General features: G+C 43.5%; 1 protein-coding gene and 1 long non-coding RNA gene across 2 annotated transcripts; one reads left to right on the forward strand and one right to left on the reverse strand.

Annotated features, from left to right (window-relative positions):
* The first annotated feature begins 15,891 nt into the window (after positions 1-15,891).
* Positions 15,892-19,059, forward strand: LOC129639471 (putative testis-expressed protein 13C). Its single transcript, XM_055564627.1, has 2 exons — positions 15,892-17,414; positions 18,200-19,059. Exons 1-2 carry the CDS (start codon positions 16,217-16,219, stop codon positions 18,241-18,243), a joined length of 1,242 nt encoding a protein of 413 aa, XP_055420602.1. The 5' UTR covers positions 15,892-16,216; the 3' UTR covers positions 18,244-19,059.
* On the reverse strand, positions 17,645-20,927 carry LOC129639472 (uncharacterized). The gene is made up of 2 exons (XR_008708425.1): positions 19,446-20,927; positions 17,645-18,303 (listed from the first exon to the last, which is right to left on the reverse strand). It is a non-coding gene; the product is annotated as an uncharacterized LOC129639472 (long non-coding RNA).

Genomic DNA, 20,927 nt, shown 5'->3' on the forward strand with positions numbered 1-20,927 from the left:
CCGACTCCTCGCGACCCCATGGACTGCAGCCTACCAGGTTCCTCCGTCCATGGGATTTGCCAGGCAAGAGTACTGGAGTGGGGTCCCCATTGCCTTCTCCGTCTTTATTCTCAGTGACTTTCAAATCTATTTTCATGCGTTCGTGCCTGACTCTTTGCGACCCTATGGACTTTGGCCTCCAGGCTCCCCTGTCTATGTGATTCTCCGCACAAGAATACTTAAGTGGGTTGCCATGCCGCTTCCAGGGGATCTTCCCAGTCCAGGGATCGAACCCACGTCTTTTATGTCTCCTGCATTTGCAGGCAGGTTCTTTACCACTAGCTCCACCTGAGAAGCCCAAACCAGCTCTCAGTGGCTTCCAAACCGTGGTGCTGGTCCCATCAGTGTTCTGAATGAGGCAAGACAGAAACTAGTCCCTCTGGCAGTCCCAAACAAGTCAGAATGTTGGACATATGTTCCTTTTTTATTCCTTCTGGGGGGAGGTGCTCTGGTTTGGAGGTTTTCCTCTAGGTTACTCTGTACTATGCTACACAGAGGGAGTGACATGAACGAGTAACCAAAATGCATGAATTTTCCTACTCTTTCACTGGAATCCCTTTTGGTTTTATAAGGGCCTAGTTGCTGTAGCTTCTCCGCTGGTCTCTAGAGTTTTCACAGAGGTATTATGGTCTGTGTATTACTGTTAACTCAGTGTAACTCAGTGTCTCTGTGGGGAAAGGAGGGTCTGTAACTTCCTAGTCCACCATCTTGTTACCTTTGCCTGTATTTTAAATCAGGTTTTCTAAATTATTCAGTTGTAGAAGTTCATTATATATTCTGCATATTAACCCCTTATCAGATTTATAAATATTTCTCCCTTTCCTTGAGGATTCCTTTTCAATCTGTGTTTTTATTTTATTTTTTTTCAATCTGTGTTTTTAATGTGTCCTTTAATGCAAAGATTGTGTCCTTTAATGCAAAGATGTTTTAAATTTTGACATAGTGCAATTTATATATTTTTAAAAATTTGATGCCTCCATATTTTGGTGGCAAATCCAAGAAATCATTGCTAAATCCATTCTTTTACTTTTAAATTATTTGCGTTTTTATATTTAAAGTGTGTTTCTTGCAGGCAACTTATAATTGGGCCTTGGTTTTAAATCCACTCTCTTGAGAATCTCTGACTTAACTGGGGTACAACTTCCGTGGTGTATTTGCCCCATTTATTCTTTTTTCTCCTCTTTTTGCCTTCTTTTTGATGAATTGCATATTGTTTATTATTTCACTCTTGCCTTTGTTGGTTTTATTAGCATTTGCTCTCTATTGTTATTTTAGGGTTGCTTTATCTACACTAGATTGTTAATATTATTTTAAGTCAATTTTATCTTAAGGATTTAAATAATAAGAAAAAATCATATATGTATGTATATCTCATTGTAATAATTTCTAGTGTTCTTTATTCCTTTGTAGAAATCTACATTTCCATCTTATCATTTTCCTTCTGCTTGAAGAAATCCCTTTAACACTTACAGTATGGGTCAGCTAATAATGCATTATTTCAGCTTTTGTATATCTGAATAAGTATTTCACTTTCTTTCTTGATATTGTTAAAAATAAGACAACAGGTCACAAATGGAGTCACTTATGCTAAGTCTCACATCAGCAAACAAAACTTAACTACAGTTTCAGCTTTCCCAAAAATGGAATCTTAAACCAATCAGTCAGAAATTACCTGATCACTACTAGTAAGGCAATTTTTCTGATAGACCCCTGCCATCCCCTAAAGGAGTGACCTTGCCACAGTGAATTTTCTAGCATAATTTCCTTGCTCCTGTTCCCTTTTGCCTATAAAAATCTTTCATTTTGTACAGTTCCTGGAAATGCCCTTCTACTAGATGGGATGCTGTCCGATTCATGAATCACTGAATAAAGCCAATAAGATCTTTAATTTTTACAGAGTAAAAATTGTTTTTTAACAATATTTTCACTGGGCAAAATTCTAGGTTGACAATCATTTTTTAATTTCAAGACTTTAAAGGTTTTGCTCCTTTGTCATCTTACATAATTTCTGATGTGAAATTTACTATCATCCTTTTATGTAACATGCCTTGTTCTGGTTGTTTTTAAGATTTTCTCAGGGAATTCCCTAGTGGTCCAGTGGTTACAGCTCAGTACTTTCACTGTTGTGACTCCAGCTGAAACCATGGTCAGGGAACTAAGATCCTTCCTGTGAGCTGAAAAGTGGGGTGAAAAAAAAAAGATTTTCTCTCTCACTCATGAGCAAATTTAATCATATATGCCTTGGTGTAGTGTTCTTTAATATTTTGTGTGCTTGAGGTTCTTTGAGCTTCTTGGATCTGTGGGTTCATAGCTTTCATGAACTTTTGGAAAGTTTTTAACCATTTTCTGTACTCCCTTTGAGAACTCCAATCACACAAATACAGTTTTACCATAGCTCAGTGATGCTTTGTTCATTTTTTTGGATGCTTTTTCTTCTGAGTGTGACATTTTGGATAGTTTCCATTGCTATATTTTCAAGTTTACTATTTTTTTCTTCTTCAATGTCTAATTTACTGTTAGTCCCATTCAGTATATTTTTATTTCAAATTGCATAGTTCTCAATTTCATAGATTTTATTTCTGTCTTTTTATATTATACATGTCTTTATGACTTTTGAACATACAGAGTTATAGTTATAACAATTTTAGTAGCTATAACAACTGTTTTAATGCCCTTGTCTGTTTTTTAATGCCATCTCTGTTGTTTTGGGGCTGCTTTTGATGGGTTGATTTTTTTTTTCATCTCATTATGACTTAAGTTTTCCTGCTTCTTTGCATGCCTAGCCATTTTTTATTAGATAACCAACACTGAGAATTTTAACTTGTTGAGTACTAGTTGTCTCTGTAATCCTACAATTATTGAAGCTTTTCCCTCAGAGACACTTAAGTTATTACATGGAAACAGTTAAATCCTTTAGGAGCTTGCTTTTATGATATTTTAGGTGGGTTGAGAGCAGTGTTCAGTTTGAGTCTAAATATCCTCCACTACCTAGGCCAGAACCTCAGTATTCTACCCAATGGTGCATGAATTGTGAGATTACTACCAGTCTGGCTAAGGGAACAGGCACTATTTCCATGTCTATTTGTGTTCTAATCCTTTTTTGTGATTAATTCCTTAGCTTTGAGTAGTTTTTTCACATGTGAGCACATCAATACTTGAGAGGACTCGCTGAAGGTCTCTGAAGTTATATACATATATATATATATATATAGACTTGCTCTTGCCTGGAAAATCCCATGGATGGAGGAGCCTGGTGGGCTGCAGTCCATGCAGTTGCTAAGGGTTGGACACGACTGAGCGACTTCACTTTCACTTTTCACTTTCATGCATTGGATAAGGAAATGGCAACCCACTCCAGTGTTCTTGCCTGGAGAATCCCAGGGAGGGGGGAGCCTGGTGGGCTGCCGTCTATGGAGTCGCACAGAGTAGGACATGACTGAAATGACTTAGCAGCAGCAGCAGCAGCAGTCTTACTCTGTCTTGCAAATACTGGCTGCCTTAGTGTCCCCCAGATTCTTCACTCCCTCTCCTCAACTCATGGAGTTTTTCCATTTCTACCTGATTCCCTCTCCTTATAGTATGTCCTGGAAACTCTTTCCAGACAGTATGCTGAGCAAACATGGGGATCACCTCATTTGTTTCCCATTTCTGAGGGATCACTGTCCTTCATTACTTAAGGTCCAGTGACTTGAAAACTGCTATTTCATATCTGGTGTCCATTTGTAAAAATGTAGTAATCTTTTTGTAATAAGAGAGTGAATCCAGTCTCTACTGTACCATCTTGGCCGGTAGCAAAAATCTATCTCCTTTTTTGTTAAATTTTATTTCAAAGTATTTCAGTCAGGCTTCAATTAAAGTAGTAGGACTACTCTGCGTGTATGTGTACATGTGCACACATGTGAGTGTGCATGTGAGTGTATGTGTGTAGTTTTTAAGGCATTCGTTATAGAGATTTTACCTTACACAATTATGAGAACTAGTTAAGAAGTCTCTGTAAGGCTCCTGTCTTCACATCTGATGCTGGAACTTGAAGTCCACAGTGCAGACAGTCAGGAAGGCAAGATGGAGGTAGATATGAAGTATGGGAAAGAACAAAAACAAACTGGACCTCACAAGCATGAGCTAGCATTCCCAAGGATGAACTGAAACTTGTGTCAGTTCTTGTTTCCTCTGACCTTAATGGAATGTGTATCTTGTAGAGGCCAAGACACTGTCACAAAACTAAACTCTCACACCTGACCCAGGACTCAGAAAAGTGAAAGGAGAATTGAGGGCAAGGTCGGACAGTTTCAAACCCAGTTGCTGTCTTGCACCACTGAAGTCAGTCAGCAGAAAGAAACAATGTGTTCAAGCTACAAAATGGCTACTGATTCCCTTCAGTCCTCCAAGTCCCCCACAATAATCTCTCCTGTGTCCCACCCTAGCTGGGAACATAAAGGAGAAGGAATTCTGGGAAATGTAGCTGAACCTGAATGAATTAACTCATTACCAATCTACTATGAAGTATTTTATAATTTAAGTTATTTCAGTGAATGAAGAATTTTCTCCATTTCTAGTTATCCTCATTTGTTCCTAATACAAAGAAAATTTAACTTTTAAATATTTACTTTGGGGACTTCTCTGGTGGTCCAGTGGCTAAGACTCTGTGCTCCCAATGCAGGGGGCCCAGGTTTGATCCCTGGTAGGGGAAATAGATCCCACATGCCACAGCTAAGAGGTCACATGGTACAACTAAAGAATTTGCATGTCACAAGTAAAGATCCTGCATGCTGCAAATAAGACCTGGCACAGCCAAATAAATAAATAGATATTTTAAAATAAATAAACAAATGACTGAATAAATATTTATCCAGAAACCTTGATGATGTCATCAATCGTATTAGTATTTATTAGTGTCTCTTGGATTTTCTGGGTATACACTCACACCAGAAAAAGTTATGATTTTTTTCAATATTTATTGTACTAAATCATTTTATTCCTTTATTGCATTGATTAGAATAAGAATATGTGGAAGAATAATTATAATAGCATTCCTGTGTAATTCTTGGTTATCTTGGAAATGTTTTTAGTGTTTCATTCTTCAGAATGATATTTGTTGTTTGTTTTTAGTAAGGAGCCTTTAGGTAGGTCTTTCTATTCCTCTTTTACCTTGTGTTTTTATTAGGGATAGTTACTGGATTTTATGAAAGCAATTAAAGTATATTACTAATATGACCCATGATGTTCTTCTTTAATTCACTTTGTTATGAATTACGAGTACAGGTTTATTTATACTGAACTGCCTTTGTATTCCTTGAATATATCTAAAATGATAATAATGGATTATACAATATTTTCAACACTAAATCAGTTCAGAATTAACTGCAACTAACAGAAAGCCTAATTAAAAATAGCCTGTTAACCATAAAGACACTGAATTATTCAGCAACAGTGGAAATCTGGAGCAGGTGTTTCCAAGGCCTTTGAGAGGCTGAATAAACTCATCAAGGACCCAGCGCTCTCACTTTTCCATACTGCCATTAGAAGTGTGCTCTAATAAAGTCGAATCCCTTTTTCAATGTTTGACTGCTGACAGCTTTTAAGCTTCACCCTCCCTCTTCCCTTTGTGCCTCACATCTTGGTAAGTTGGTAAGAAAGCCTGGGTTCTCCTTTGTTTGGCACCAGCCATAGATTCAAACCCCCGGGCCCCAACTCATGGACAAAAACCTTCACTCCAGCCCACCACTCCGCAGACCACCATAAAAATCCCCAGCCAGGGCTTCCCAGGTGGCACTAGTGGTAAAGAATCTGCCGGCCAACGCAGGAGATGCGGGTTTGGTGCCTGGGTCATGAAGGTCCCCTGGAGAAGGAAATGGCAACCCACTCCAGTATTAAGAAAAGAAAAGAAAAAAGAAAGAAAAAATCCCAAGCCAGTCTTTCTTTCCTTCCTCTCTCACATCATTTCAGATCAGTTTGAGATGCCTGCCCTGGTTGCCCCAGAAAGCCTCATTATGTAAGAAATTTCAGTGTTGACATCAAAACCAAATTTGGGGTGGGGGTCCATGCTGTCTCTGTAGGGTGTCCACAGTCAGTACTGTGAGCAGAATGCTGAGACAATGATCACCACCACCAGGGGTGTGTCTTCTCTTGCTCTAGCTTGCTAACTGACTCTGATGCCTGCTGGCTAGCTTGCCCTTTGAGTTGTGCTCTTTTCTGTTACATTGGCTGAGTCCTACAGAGCTCTGTTATAGATTTAACTAAGTCAGAAGTTTCAATAATTAATTGGCATTTAGAAGTATGGGATCAGAGTCCTCTTTAAAGTGAATGACCCTGGGTTGTGTGTCTTGGCCCAGACCTATCTGTGTGTCTTAGAATGAATCATCTGTCTTGATTCCAGCCTAAGCTGTGACTAATGCTGTTGTTGAGTCGCTAAGTCGTGTTTGACTCTTTGCGACCCCATGAACTGTAGCCCACCAGGCTCCTCTGTCCATGGGATTTCCCAGGCAAGAATACTGGAATGGGTCGTCACTTCCTTCTCCAGGGGCTCTTCCTGACCCAGAGAAGCCATATATATATATATATAAAATCATACATCAATGTGAATCAGTCATAATTATAAAAGAAGAGAAGCGAAAGGCAAAGGAAAAAGGGAAAGATATACACAGCTGAATGCAGAGTTCCAAAGAACAGCAAGGAGAGATAAGAAAGCCTTCTTAAGTGAACAATGCAAATAAATAGCGAAAAACAATAGAATGGGTAAGGTTAGAGATCTCTTCAGGAAAACTGGAGATACCAAGGGAACATTTTATGCAAAGATGGACACAATAAAGGACACAAGCAGCAAGGTCCTAACAGAAGCAGAACAGATTAAAAAGAGGTGGCAAGAATACAAAGAACTATACAAAAAAGATCTTAATGACCCAGATATCCACGACGGTGCAGTCACTCACCTAGAGCCAGACATCCTGAAGTGTGAACTCAAGTGGGCCTTAAGAAGCATTACTATGAACAAAGCTAGTGAAAGTAATGGAATTCCTTCCAGCTGAGCTATTTCAAATCCTAAAAGAGGATGCTGTTAAAGTGCTGCACTCAATATATCAGCAAATTTGGAAAACTCAACAGTGACTACAGGACTAGAAAAGGTCAGTTTTCATTTCAATTCCAAAGAAAGGCAATGCCAAAGAATATTCAAACCACTGTACAATTGCTCTCATTTCACATGCTAGCAAGGTAATGTTCAAAATCCTTCAAGCTAGGCTTCAACAGTACATGAACTAAGAACTTCCAGATGTATAAGGTAGATATAGAAAAGGCAAGGAACCAGAGATCACATTGCCAACATTCGTTGGATCATAGAAAAAGCAAGAGGGTTCCAGAAAAACATCTGTTTTATTTACTATGCTAAAGCCTTTGACTGTGTGGATCGCAACAAACTGTGGAAAATTCTTAAAGAGATGGGAATACCAAACCACCTTACCTGCCTCCTGAGACACCTGTATTCAGGTCAAGAAGCAACAGAACGGGACATGGAACAATGGACTGGTTCCAAATAGGGAAAGGAGTACGTCAAGGCTGTATATTGTCACCCTGCTTATTTAACCTATATGCAGAGTACATCATGCGAATGCTGGGCTGGATGAAGCACAAGCTGGAATCAAGATTGCTGGGAGAAATATCAATAACCTCAGATATGCAGATGATACCGCTCTAATGGAAGAAAGCAAAGAGGAACTAAAGAGCCTGTTGATGAGGGTGAAAGAGGAGAGTGAAAAAGCTGGCTTAAAACTCAACATTCAAAAACCTAAGATCATGGCATCCAGTCACATCACTTCATGGCAAATAGAAGGGGAAAAAGTGATAGCAGTGACAGACTTTATTTTCTTGGGCTCCAAAACCACTGCAGATGGTGACTGCAGCCACGAAATTAAAAGATGCTTGTTCCATGGAAGAGAAGCTATGACAAACCTAGACAGCATATTCAAAAGCAGAGACATCACTTTGCTGACAAAGGTCCATATAGTCAAAAAGCTATGGTTTTCCAGTAGTCGTGTATGGATGTGAGAGTTGAATCATAAAGAAGGCTGAGCGCCAAAGAATTGATGCTTTTGAACTATGGTGATGGAGAAGACTCTTGAGAGTTCCTTGGACAGCAAGGAGATCAAACCATTTGATCCTAAAGGAAATCAACCCTGAATATTCATTGGAAGGACTGATGCTGAAGCTGAAACTCCAATACTTTGGCCACATAATGAGAAGAACTGACTCACTGGAAAAGACCCTGATGCTGGGAAAGATTGAAGGCAGGAGAAGAAAGGGACGACAGAGGATAAGATGGTTGGATGGCATCACCGACTCAATGGACATGAGTTTGAGCAAACTCCGGGTGATAGTGAAGGACAGGGAAGCCTGGAATGCTGCAGTCCAAGAGATTGCAAAGAGTTGGACATGACTTAGCAACTGAACAACAACAATAATTAAGACTGGTTCATGTTAATGTATGGCAGAGACCAACACAACACTGTAAAGCAATTATCCACCACGGGTAAAAAATATGTTATATAAGTCTTAAGTGAATAAATAAAAATGTATAACTTTTAGTATTAATTATTAAAAACTTTCAAGTGAAAAAAGAATGAATGATGCCCCACAGTAGATTGTTGTAGCCTCAGTGCTGTGGTCCCACCCATTAAGGTTTCCATACTCAAAATTATTGAAACTACTGACTCTTTCCAAGCAAATGGTAGATATTTTTCTGTAACAGATTTGACTAATACATTCTGTTCAGTCTCTATTTCAAAAGTCTCTCAACTGTAGTTTGCCTTCACCTCCTAAGGTACATGATACACTTTACCTGGTTATCTATGGAGCACATCAACGGTCTTGCCATCGCACACAGTCTTTGCAAAATGATCTTAACTGCATCCAGCTTTCTCCAGGGGCACAGATATGGCTTTATACTCCTGACATCCTCTTCTGAGGCTACTCACTGCTGCTGCTGCTGCTGTTGCTAAGTTGCTTCAGTCATGTCCGACTCTGTGCAACCCCATAGATGGAAGCCCACTAGGCTCCTCTTTCCCTGGGATTCTCCAGGCAAGAATACTGGAGTAGGTTGCCATTTCTTTCTCCAATGAATGAAAGTGAAAAGTGAAAGTGAAGTTGCTCAGTCGTGCCCGACTCTTAGCGACCCCATGGGCTGCAGCCTACCAGGCTCCTCCATCCATGGGCTTTTCCAGGCAAGAGTACTGGAGTGGGGTACCATTGCGTTTTCCGAGGCTATTCACTAGGCACATTTATTCAGGATGAACACAATCACATAGGGAGCTCAAAAAGGGGGCTAGGCCATTGCCTCACAAACAGTGCAAGACCCCACTACCTCTGTAAATTCCTGAAAATTATTTGGTAAACGGAGGACCTCTCCATACCTGACACTGTCGAGAAATAGTTATGAATTCTCAGCTTCCACAGTGTTAAAACAAGCCCAGTATCTTTTAGGCCTTTTGGGTTCTGGCGGTTACATACTCCTTATTTACAATTTTTCCTTTAGCCCATTTATGCAATTATTTGCAAATCAGCCCACCTTGAATGGAGCCCCTTCCAACAAAGGCTCTAGATTCTGTCAAAATTGCAATACAACAGCCACTCTCATTGGTGCCCCTTGGCTAGACTCCTTTCACAAATAGAAGCTTTAGCAACCTTCTCTCATGCCTCCTGGCTCCTCTGTCCATGGGATTTCCCAGACAGGAATACTGGAGTGGTTTGCCATTTCTTTTTCCAGGGGATCTTCCCTACCCAGGGATCAAACCCGTGTCTCCTGCTTGGCAGATGGATTCTTTACTGCTGAGCCACCTGGGAAGCCCTCAGGCCACATAGAGGGCCATAATCAACTTCAGTTGAATGAAGTGTCATACACTTTTGTCATCACTCAAACATTGGGGTGAATTATCATGAAGAGTCTGACTTCACTTTTTGATATTTGCGGACAGCTTTTAGGCCTCAACCCTCACTCTCCCCTTGTACCCCCTCATCTGGGAAAGCTAAGAAGAAAGCCTCAGTGCTTTCTCCCTTGGTGATGGCAAGAGTTCAAACCACAAGCCCCACCTACACACAGGAACTGTCACCACAGCCCCAACTCTAACTACAACTAGAATCCCCAGCCAGTCTTTCTTTGCTCTCTCAAGCCATTTTTGGACCAACTCGGGAGGTCTGGCTGTTCTCCCCAGAAAGCTCCTTAATAGAATAAACATTTTCAAACCCTCTTACTGTGCATGTGATGTCATCAGTCTGGACATCTGGACCAAATTTGGGATGGAGGCTCACCCTACATGATGGTCACAACATATGTCTGCCATGTCTCCCCTCCTGGTCTCAAGGTAACTGTTGCAGCTGCAAACAACACAACCCCATCCTGGCATCCTAAGGATGAGGACTCGTGGTAAAAGGTTTTCACTTCATTGGTCCTCTATCTAATCACAAAGGAAAATCTTTCCCTGAAACTCCCAGCAAATTTCCTGATATATCTCACTGACGAGCACAGGATTACATGTCCACCCCTAAGTCAATCACAAGACCCTACCCAGGGTTCATACGCCACTGACGAAGCAATGTAGAGGTTCTGTCAGCAAGGAAGAAAGTAGGGTTTGCTGTCCTAGGAATGTTGACACTGTCCATTTTCAGATATGTAGGATTTTTGCAAATGGGTCAGTATATTTATACAATATTAACTTGCACACTATTTTTCTGATTGGCTATTAGTTTTATCAGCTTCACAAAATGAACTGGGGAGCTGCCCATCTTTTTCTATGGTGTGGAATATATATCTTTAACTTACAATATGCATCTTTAATATACTTTTAAGAGTTATTATACTCCTTCATATATAATACAAGAATCTCACAACAAGGAATTGTTCTTGGATATGAACCAAAAGTAACATATAAATGTTGGTCCAATCTCTTTGCAGCTATATTTATAAATGAGATGGGTCAATAGTATTGTTTTTGGTACTATATGTTTGTCATCAGATATTATATAATAATGGCTATACAAAATGATCTGGGGGAGTTTTTCATATTTTTCTATGGTTGAAATGGCATACATCATAATTACCTGGTTGTCGCAAAGAGTCGGACACGACTGAGCAACTGAACTGAACTGAACTGAAAGGTTAAATAGGAATTAACACAGATTCATTTTTGTGCTTTTAATAACTGACTATACTATAACTGTGTATTTATAAATTGGAGTGCCCTGAGACTCAGTCCTCTATTTTCTATTCTCCTCTCTCCCTAGGAGATCTCATTCAAGTCCTTGGTTATTAAGTACCATCGATTTCTTCCCTGTGCTCCAAACCTGTATATCCCAGAAGGCCTGCTTGATATCTCTAGTCTGGTCACTAAAAGACATCACAAACCACATCTCTGAAACAATTGCTCAAACTTAAAAACTAGGGGTCATCCTTGTCTCCTTTTTTCCCTCTTAATCTTTACAACCCCCATCCAAACAATCTATAATATCTCTCAATTTTACTTTCCAAAAGTGACTCTATATGCGTTCAATAGCTACAAGTTAAGGGAAGAAAAATGAATGGATCTTAAGTTTAAGAGAGATGTCTAGGTTGGGAATACTTCGACTTGTGGTGGATGCAAGTAGTATTTTAAATTATAGAGAGGCTTCCCTGGTGGTCCAGTGGTTAAGACTGTACACTTCCACTGCAGGTGATGTGGATTTGATCTCTGGTCAGAGAACTAAGATCCCACATAAGATCCCATATGCCCCACAGTGTGGCCAAAAATAATAATAAAATTAAATTAGAAAAAATAAAATTGTGCAATTGGGCCAAGATGGCAGAGTAGAAAGACCCTGAGCTCATCTCCTCTCACAGGCACATCAAAATTACAATGATTTACAGCACACCTATCAGTGAAAAAGCCCAGAACCTACAAGAAAAGATAATCTACAACTAAAGATATAAATAAGAAATCACAACAAGAGGGGTATGAAGGGTGAAGTCCAATATAATCAAGTCTCATCCCCCAAGTGGTGACCCACAAAAGGGAGAATAATTATAACTTCAAAGGTTCTCCCCAAGGAGTGAGAGGTCTGAGCCTAACATTGGACACCCCAGTCCAGGGGTCCTGCATGGGGAAAGATGATCCCCTAGAAGGTTTGGCTTTGAAGGCCAGCTGGGCTCAATTTCTGAAGACAAAGAGGACTGGAGGAAATAGACTCCACTCTTAAAGTGTGCACCCAAATCTTATATGCTCCGGGACCCAGGGCAGAAGCACTAATTTGAAAGAAGCCTTGGTCAGACCTACCTGTTGATCTGGATACTCTCCTGGAGAGACAAGAGGCAACTATATCTCACCCTGGGGACACAGACGCTGGTGGCAGCCATTTCCGAGAGCTCTTTCTACCATGTGGACACTGGTGCTGGCAAGCACCATTTTGGAATCCTCCCTCTAGCTTATTAGCTTCAGCACCCAGCCCCACTCATGCCCAACAGCCTGTAGGCACCAGTACTGGGATACCTCTGGCCAAGCAACTAACTGTGAGGGGGCACAGCCCTATGCACTAGTAGACAGGTTGCCTTAAGGTCCTCTGAGCCCACAGCCACCCTTAGTCTAGGCCCTGTCCATGAGAGGGCCCAGAAGCAGGCCCCACACACCAGTGCACATGTAATAGATCAGGGACCATCAGGTTCCTGTGGCCAAAGATAGTGGGACACAGCTCTACCCAACAGTGGGCAGACACCAGCCCCAGAATCCCAGGCCCTGCCCAGCAGCAAGCCTGTTCTAGACTTTCCCTCCAGCATTCGGACACTAGCTCCATGAAAATCACAGCCCCCCAACCTATGTACCCAAGTCACACACCAGCAGGCCAGCTCCAGCCCTAGTACTAGATGGGCCCAGGCCCTGCCCACCAGCAAGCCTCCTCTAGCCTCAAGACAAGCCTCACCCCTCACAGCTGAACACCAGCCCCAGGAAAACCATAGTCCTGAAGCCTACAGACTCAGATCAATCACCATCAGGACAGAACCAGCACTAGGATCGACTGGGCCCTGGTCCCACCCACAAGCAGGTCAATATAAGCTTCAAGACACTCTGGGTCTTGCTGCCAGCTGTGTCAGGAACCAATTCTGGGACCCCTCCCCCTCCCCCACCAAGGCCCTGTAGACAGATCCCAGGACCTGGCTTTACCTACCAGCAGGCTGGCACCAGCTCTGGCTAGTAAACAAATGGGACCTGCTGCTGCTGCTGCTGCTGCTAAGTCGCTTCAGTCGTGTCCGGCTCTGTGCGACCCCGTAGATGGGAGCCCACCAGGCTCCCCCGTCTTCTGGGATTCTCCAGGCAAGAACACTGGAGTGGGTTGCCATTTCCTTCTCCAAAGAATTAAAGTGAAAAGTGAAAGGGAAGTCGCTCAGTCGTGTCAGACTCTTAGCGACCCCATGGACTGCAGCCCACCAGGCTGCTCTGTCCACGGGATTCTCCAGGCAAGAGTACTGGAGTGGGGTGCCACTGCCTTCTCCAAATGGGACCTAATTAAATTTAAAAACTTTTGCACAGCAAAGGAAATCACTGACAAAATGAAAAGACAGGCTACTGAATGGGAGAAAATATTTGCAAATGATATGATCAATAAGGGGTTAATATCCAAAATATATAAATAGCTCATACAACTCAACATCAAAAAACAACCCATTCAAAAAATAGGCACAAGACCTAAATAGTTTCTCCAGAGGTGACATATAGGTGGCAAACAGACACATGAAAGGATGCTCAACAGTGCTCATCATCAGAGAAATGTAAATCAAAACCATGAGCTACCACCTCACACCTGTCAGAATGGCCATTGTCAAAAAGGCCACAAATAAGAATGTGGAGGAAAGGGAACTGTGGTACACTGTTAGTGGGAATGTAAATTGGTGCAGCCACTATGGAAAATAGTATGGAGTTTTCTCCAAAAACTAAAAATAGAACTACCAAACGATCCAGCAATTCCATTCCTTGGTATATATCCAAAGAAAATGAAAACACTAATTCAAAAATTGACATGCACCTCAATGTTCATAGCAGCATTACCTACAATTATTTACAATAGCCAAGATATGGAAGCAACCTAAGTGTCCATCAACAGACAAATTGATAAAGAAGATCTGAGGTACACACACACACAATGGAATACTACACAGCCATAAGAAAGAATGAAATTCTGTCATCTGCAACAACGTAGGTGGACCTGGAGGACAGTATGCTTAGTAAAATAAGTCAGAGAAAGTAAAATCCTGTATATTATCATTTATATCTAAAAAATCTGAAATCTAAGACAAACTAGTGATTATAACAAAAAAGAAATAGACTCACAGATACAGACAACAAACTAGTGATTACCAGTGGTGAGAGGGAAGGGGGAAAGGCAAGATAGGAGTAGGGGATTAAGAGGTACCAATTATTATGTATAAAATAAATAAGCTACAAGGATATATTTATTGTACAGCACAGGGAACACAGCCAATATTTTATAACCATAAATGGAATATAATCTATAAAAATGTTGAAGGACTATGTTATATACCTGAAACTAATATCATATTATAAATCAGCTCTCTCTCTACATATATGTGCATATATATAACCAGACAGGATCTGGGGCTGCAACTGGGCATAGACTGTTAAAACTATCACCCCACCACTATTATGACTTCTATTAGCAGCAACTATGTAATCATTGTAATAAGAATTAACATACTCTAAACATTTTAATCTTCACAACCTTATAAGGTAGATCCTACCTATATTCCCATTTTACAGCCGATGGGGTTGAAGTTCAGAGAAAATAAAATAACAGTATAGGAGTGAATAAGATCATTCAAGGAGAACATATAGAATGAAGAGGAGGGGTCTGAAGACAAAACTGGGAAAATACTAACTTTGGAGCCGTGGGCAGAGAAGAACAAACAGTTGAAAGAAACAGAAAGATAAGCCAGAGGGACAGGAGGAGCATCAGAAGAATTTGATGTCACAGAAAGCAAGACAGCATAGAGTGAGTGCCAAGGAGGGAATGGTCAAAAGGCTCAAAGCCTACTGAAAAAAACACATAAAAACTATCAAAGTATCCACTTGCTTTGTAGTGAGATAGTGACTATTGGTGACCTTATCAGAGATTTTTCACTCAAGTTTTTGTAGAGTGAAAACCGAAGTGCAGCAGGTTGAACGGTAAGGGGAGCACCGCGAAGTGGACCTAGTATAGACTATTCTGGACCTAGTATAGACTATTCTAATGAGAAGAAAGAAAGTCCAGGACATAGGTTAGAGGGAGGAAATTATTCCAAGCACATAGGGAACCTGAACAGGCTTACTGTCTGGGAGAAAAATACCCAGTAGCACAGGGGTGGTGCAGCCTGGCTGAGATGCAGGAAATACGGGGAGTGGGGGTGGGGTGGGGTGGGGTGGGGTGGGGGTGGGGGTGGGGGGAGCGGTGGGAAGACGTAGTGAAGTCCCTAAAAAAAAGGAATAGGAGGAACTGGGATCTAGAGCTTGAAGATAGGGTTCAGCAAGGAAAACCAAGGGGCTTCATGGCTCAACCACTTGATTTTCTTGACTAGCTGAAGTCCAAGGCTGTCTGCTTTAGGATTAGGGAAGAGTATAGACAGCTTGAAACCATATAGAAAATGTGAGATAACGGCTGACGTAAAGCGAGAGGGCGCTGAACCAAAAGACCCCACCCCAACCCCCGACCCCCGCGCCCGGCCCACTCAAATGACTCCCAGATTTGAAATTCTTTAGTATCCGGTTGCTTTAGAATCTCTTGGGAACCGGAATTCACTGTGCGACACACTGCAGTCACTAGCCAGCCCGCCCTGCAGGGGGCGGTGTGCCAAGGTAGGTGCGTCCGCGGTGGATCCAGGAGCAGGCGCCCCACTTCCCGTCATACGGGAGGCGCCATGCCGAGGACGGGGGTTCCCACCATGCCTTGCAGCCTCACTCGAGGCCCACAGTTTTGATAAGTCACGCGGTGTGAGGAGCCACTCCTCACACCGCTCTTCGTTAGGGGACTCGTGGGTGTGAGGGGAAGGAGGCGAAAGAGGCCAGGACTGAGCTAGGGCTGAAGGAGGATTGAGTGAGGAGCCGAGAGGCGGATCGGTTTAGCGGCCATCTCTCACCAGACCTGCTGCATCTCTGCAGACTAGGCCGCGGAGGTCATGGCCTTGGACGGCGAAGATCCCAGGAGCGGTTTTCGCCACAGCGACGTAGTTACATTCATCAACCAAGAAGTACTCAGAAACGGCGGCGGCCCAGATTTCTACGTGACCTACCGCTCGCGGCCCTGGAATGAGATCGAGGACGAGCTGCAGTCCGTCTTGGCCGACATACATATACCTCTCAACCTCAAGAGGGCCTGTGCCTGGAGCGCGCTGGCCTTGAGCGTGCGGGTGGCCACGAGGCAGCGAGAGCAGCAGGCCCGCCGCGTCCAGCGGCTGAAGGAGCAGGTGGAGGAGCGCGAGACGGCCACCTGGGCCCTGGCCTCGCAGCTGCAGCGTCTGCGCGAGGAGCATAAGCAGATGATCGTGCAGTTGCGCCGCACGCACCAAGACCTGCAACAGGCGCTGAGCGAGCGCGAGGCCCTGCGCGGGCAGCTGCTGCAGGCCGAGAGAGCAGTCAGCTCTCGATCCCCGCAGCTCCGGGCTGACACGTGGCCCCTGACCGTTGAGGAGCGCAACAAGTTGCTGGTCGCGACCTCGCAGCGAGGGCAGATGGAGGCCCAGAGAGCAGTCAGCTCTCGATCCCCGCAGCTCCGGGCTGACACGTGGCCCCTGACCGTTGAGGAGCGCAACAAGTTGCTGGTCGCGACCTCGCAGCGAAGGCAGATGGAGGCCCAGAGAGCAGTCAGCTCTCGATCCCCGCAGCTCCGGGCTGACACGTGGCCCCTGACCGTTGAGGAGCGCAACAAGTTGCTGGTCGCGACCTCGCAGCGAAGGCAGCTGGAGGCCCAGAGGGAGGAGGCGCAGTATGCTTCGGCAGGCGGTGTGCAGTACGTGCAGGGGGCCCAGGGTCCCTGGGCCCAGGTTGTTCAACCCCCAGCTCCCATGCCATGCCCAGGGCACATGCCATACCCCATGCCATTCCCATACCCACCACCTCCCCTACCTAGGGTACTCTCAGAAGCCAAAGGAGCTGCCGCCACAGCAGCAGCATACCCGGCCCCCCAGATGCCTGCTCCGGTGATGTGTGCACCTGCTATGTGGCCTGTAGTTGTGTCCCAGGAAGAGGTAGCCCTGCCGTGGGACCAGAGGATCGAAGGCCAAGGGGAAGGTCCCCACTTCGGAAACTCTGTGGGGCACTTCCAAGATGACCCAATGTATCAACAATCTCAGGATCGGATGCCCAGGACTCCAGATGGTAAGAAAGCCTTTAAACCCTAGGAAGAGGGATCCTCAGGAGGAGGGATTGGGACTGCCTAAGGTACAGAATGGGATTAACTTTTCCTGATGTTTGGCTTGCGATGAATGCAAAAAATCTAGATACTAACTGAGGTGGGAAGTCTTGCCCCAAAGAAGCTCCTCACTGGATTCAGGGATGTAGAAAAAGAATGGAGACATATTCTAAAGAGAAATCAATTTCTGGAGGTCTGCTTCTGATCAAAAAATTTTATTTACATCATAAAAAATTTGAAAATCCATCAAACAAAAATTTTCATTATCCTACCAATGACCCATAACCATTTTAACACAACAATATGTTTCTACATATGGATCTCTTCCCTACTTTCATATTATACATGTATACGTGTATATATGTGTATTGTTTCAAAGAAAGATGAGATTCTAATGAATATGTTAATTTTTAAAGGAAAATTTCTCCAATGGCATTTAAATTCACAGGTGGTAGACTGTTGATGGCTGCTACCGATTGGTTGACACCTTAAGGTATATGAGCTGATGTGATTAAACATTCTTTTTCTCCTTCCTGTATTCTTCTTAGCCCCTCTCTCCCATGATACCAGGTCTTTGGCTGAGAATAACTGTGTTTTTAGAACATAAGATAAGTTTTATTCTAGGAACACTGCTTTTCCTTGAGAATACTCTCGTTATGCTGTATACTGCAGCCATGTTCATATTTGTTCCTTGATTTGTTTTTATAACATTCATTGGTTTGGGCCTGTTCTTTGTGTCTCTAAACTCCAGGATCTTCATCTGAGACTGAAGGAAGTCCAGCTCCCTATGTGTGAATCACCACGAAATGCCCTTCCAGCTCTCAGCAGCCTTCGCCTCAGTGAGATCTCAGCTGGCTGGAGCAGAAAAAAAGAATGAAGAATCAGAGGAAAGAAGATATTCTGACACACATCTTTTAACAAGGGAGGGCAGACAAGATTTTGTTAAGCTTAATGAATGACAAAGTTTCAAAGGGGTGGGAGTGTAGTAGTAGATTTTAGGGATTTAGCATGTTTGTCAAATTGCATTCATTAATTCATTGAACAAGCAGTTATTGCCTAGCATGTACTAGTAATTACTACTGTATGTTGTTATCTGGTGCACACATTTTAACTCAATTGGGTGAAAGAGGCTACATGACAGGAGAGAGCCTAATTTGGCATATCAATTATATCAGGTATGACTTCTTTGCCTTACATATAGTGTGGCTTTTAAGTAAATCCAATTGAAATAAAGTCAAGATTCATTTCTACAATTCTGGGAGCAAAATCAGACTTTCATGGAAGAATTTGAATGACTGAACTGCTTATCACATTAATCCCAGTGGAAATAAATGAGCAGGGGCATATACTGGGAATGTAGCCTCACAAAAGTACAGCAGTACTTTTCTCATACTCCTGCTGATTCCCCCCTGAGAAGGGCAACTTTCCCTGGTTTTCTAAAAGACCACTGGGTTGTCTTGCTCCACACTTAGCCTCAGGCTGCTCCCATCCCAAGCCCTTTTTCAGTCAAGAGTAGATGAAGAATAACATGTATTTTCTAGGACAGGCATTGTGCTATGAATTGTGCTTTCTTGAACTAAATTAAAAATAGAACTGGGGACTTCCCCCGCAGACCAGTGGTTAAGCCTCTATGTTTCCACTGCAGAGGGCCTGGGTTCAATCCCTAGCCGGAGAATAAAGTTCCCACATACTGCTGGGTGCAGCCAAAAAGAAAAAAAAATATAAAATAAAAAAAAAAATAGAACTGGACTGGGATAGGCACTCTTGAGAATGCCCCTGGGTCCTTCTCTTCCACTTGGTGTCTTCAGGCGCTCTGCTTCCCTGAGGCAGCTGCTGCAAGCCAAGGGGAGCCAGGGTCCACCCAGGGGCTGGAGGTCAGTTCAGGCTCCAGTCTGAACAAGAGGCGTCCTCAAGTTCCTCCAAGAGATTCCAGCTCACCAGGATCAGCATTTGTCCGAGGTTTTCTGCTTCTAACTAGTAATAGAGTGTTCACTTACCTGCTGTGTCTTCTGTGCTGTGTGTACCGAGGGGCAGGTTTGCTCAGCAGTGGTGTTTTAAATCTGCCTCTTCCCTCCATCCCATTGAGGTGACTAGAGAATTCCATCTCATTCACTATGGAAGGGCCCCTCCTCTTCCTGTGAGTTACTCAAGAGCTGGGGGGAGGGAGTTCCGTGGGGCCTTCAGTCCATTGTGATTGTGCCTGCTCCCCTCACTGTCCGTGTCCTTGAAGGTGGGCTTCTCTTCTAGTCCTGGGCCCATGGGGCATGAGAGGAGAGGTGAGGTGAGGTGAGGAGGGGGCTTCTGCCTAGGCTGGGATGTGTCCAGCCTCCCTATCTGCACCAAGAAGCCATTTCCCTGAGGCCCTTTCTCCCAGAAGTGCCTCGAGCAGAAATTTCTGCCCTGCAGGGCACTCTCCCCTCCCTCCTATGCACAGTCCCATCAAGGTGCTCAGGATTCTGGAGAAGAGCCAGGCTTAGCCAGTTGGCTAATGTGGCAAATGTTTCCAGAGGCAAAAGGGGTCAAGTCTGGCTCCCTGCTTGGTGTAGACACATGGGGCAGAGAACAGACATGAAGCTGCCCCACCAGTGTCCTCGCTCCCAGGGTCCTGGTTACCGGGAGGCCTTGGTTATTCGGGAGGGTGCTGGGGAGGAAGGGGACCGTCGAGGGCATCATCACAAAGCTAAGTTTTCTGGGTTGGAGGCTGGTTTTGTGATACACTTGTGTATGCTGATTACTCCCTGGAATTCTGGGAGGACAGGACACAGATGAGATGGGAATATTATAGTACATTTTAATCTGGTGGTTCTCAATGCATGGCTTTTGAACCCGCAGCATCAGGATCAACTGGGAACTTAATCACAAATGCAAATTCTCAAGCTCTACCTCAGACCTCCTGACTCCATAAGTTGTGTTTCTGGTGCTTACTAAAGTTTGAGAACCTTTGTTTGTACCCATAGTGTAATGGGAACAAATCACCCTGGATCTCATCATGGCTGGCTCACTTAAGGCTCCACAACACACTCTGATGTCCATTGGAATGTCTGTAGAACTGTAAGAAACCAGACTCTCCAGGTACAACTCTTCTGTAGCTCAATATAATCACCTAATGTTTCAGGGGTGACTTTTTTTCATAGCAACCTGCATGAATCTTTGGCCAGAATCATTAAAGTTGGCTGTGCCCAAGCTGGACACACGCAGGTAAAGGCAGTAATTTGTTTAAGAGCCTGGGTGACTGGGCTCATACACCTGCTCTACCAATTACCAGCTGTGTAACCTAAAACAAGCTACTGAATTTCTCTGATCCCCAAAAAGTGTTGGCTCCCTTCCCCCACCATTAGGATCTCTGTGATGCTGGGGTAATGGGTATAAAGGGTGCCCATGGTGTGACTTCTCATACCACAGAGTGGCCACCGTGTGACACTGTATGGCTATTATTCTCATTGGTGACAGCTCTATAAAGTATAGGTATAATAGATGCC

The sequence above is a fragment of the Bubalus kerabau genome, chromosome X (assembly GCF_029407905.1).
Source record: "Bubalus kerabau isolate K-KA32 ecotype Philippines breed swamp buffalo chromosome X, PCC_UOA_SB_1v2, whole genome shotgun sequence".
Taxonomy (NCBI): domain Eukaryota; kingdom Metazoa; phylum Chordata; class Mammalia; order Artiodactyla; family Bovidae; genus Bubalus; species Bubalus kerabau.

What these genes read in the sequence shown, in the direction of transcription:
- LOC129639471 (XM_055564627.1), top strand. Translation starts at nt 16,217, where the DNA reads ATGGCCTTGGACGGCGAAGATCCCAGGAGCGGTTTTCGCCACAGCGAC. An exon ending in GATGCCCAGGACTCCAGATG is followed by an intron (nt 17,415 to 18,199) that starts GTAAGAAAGCCT and finishes TCTAAACTCCAG; the next exon opens with GATCTTCATCTGAGACTGAA.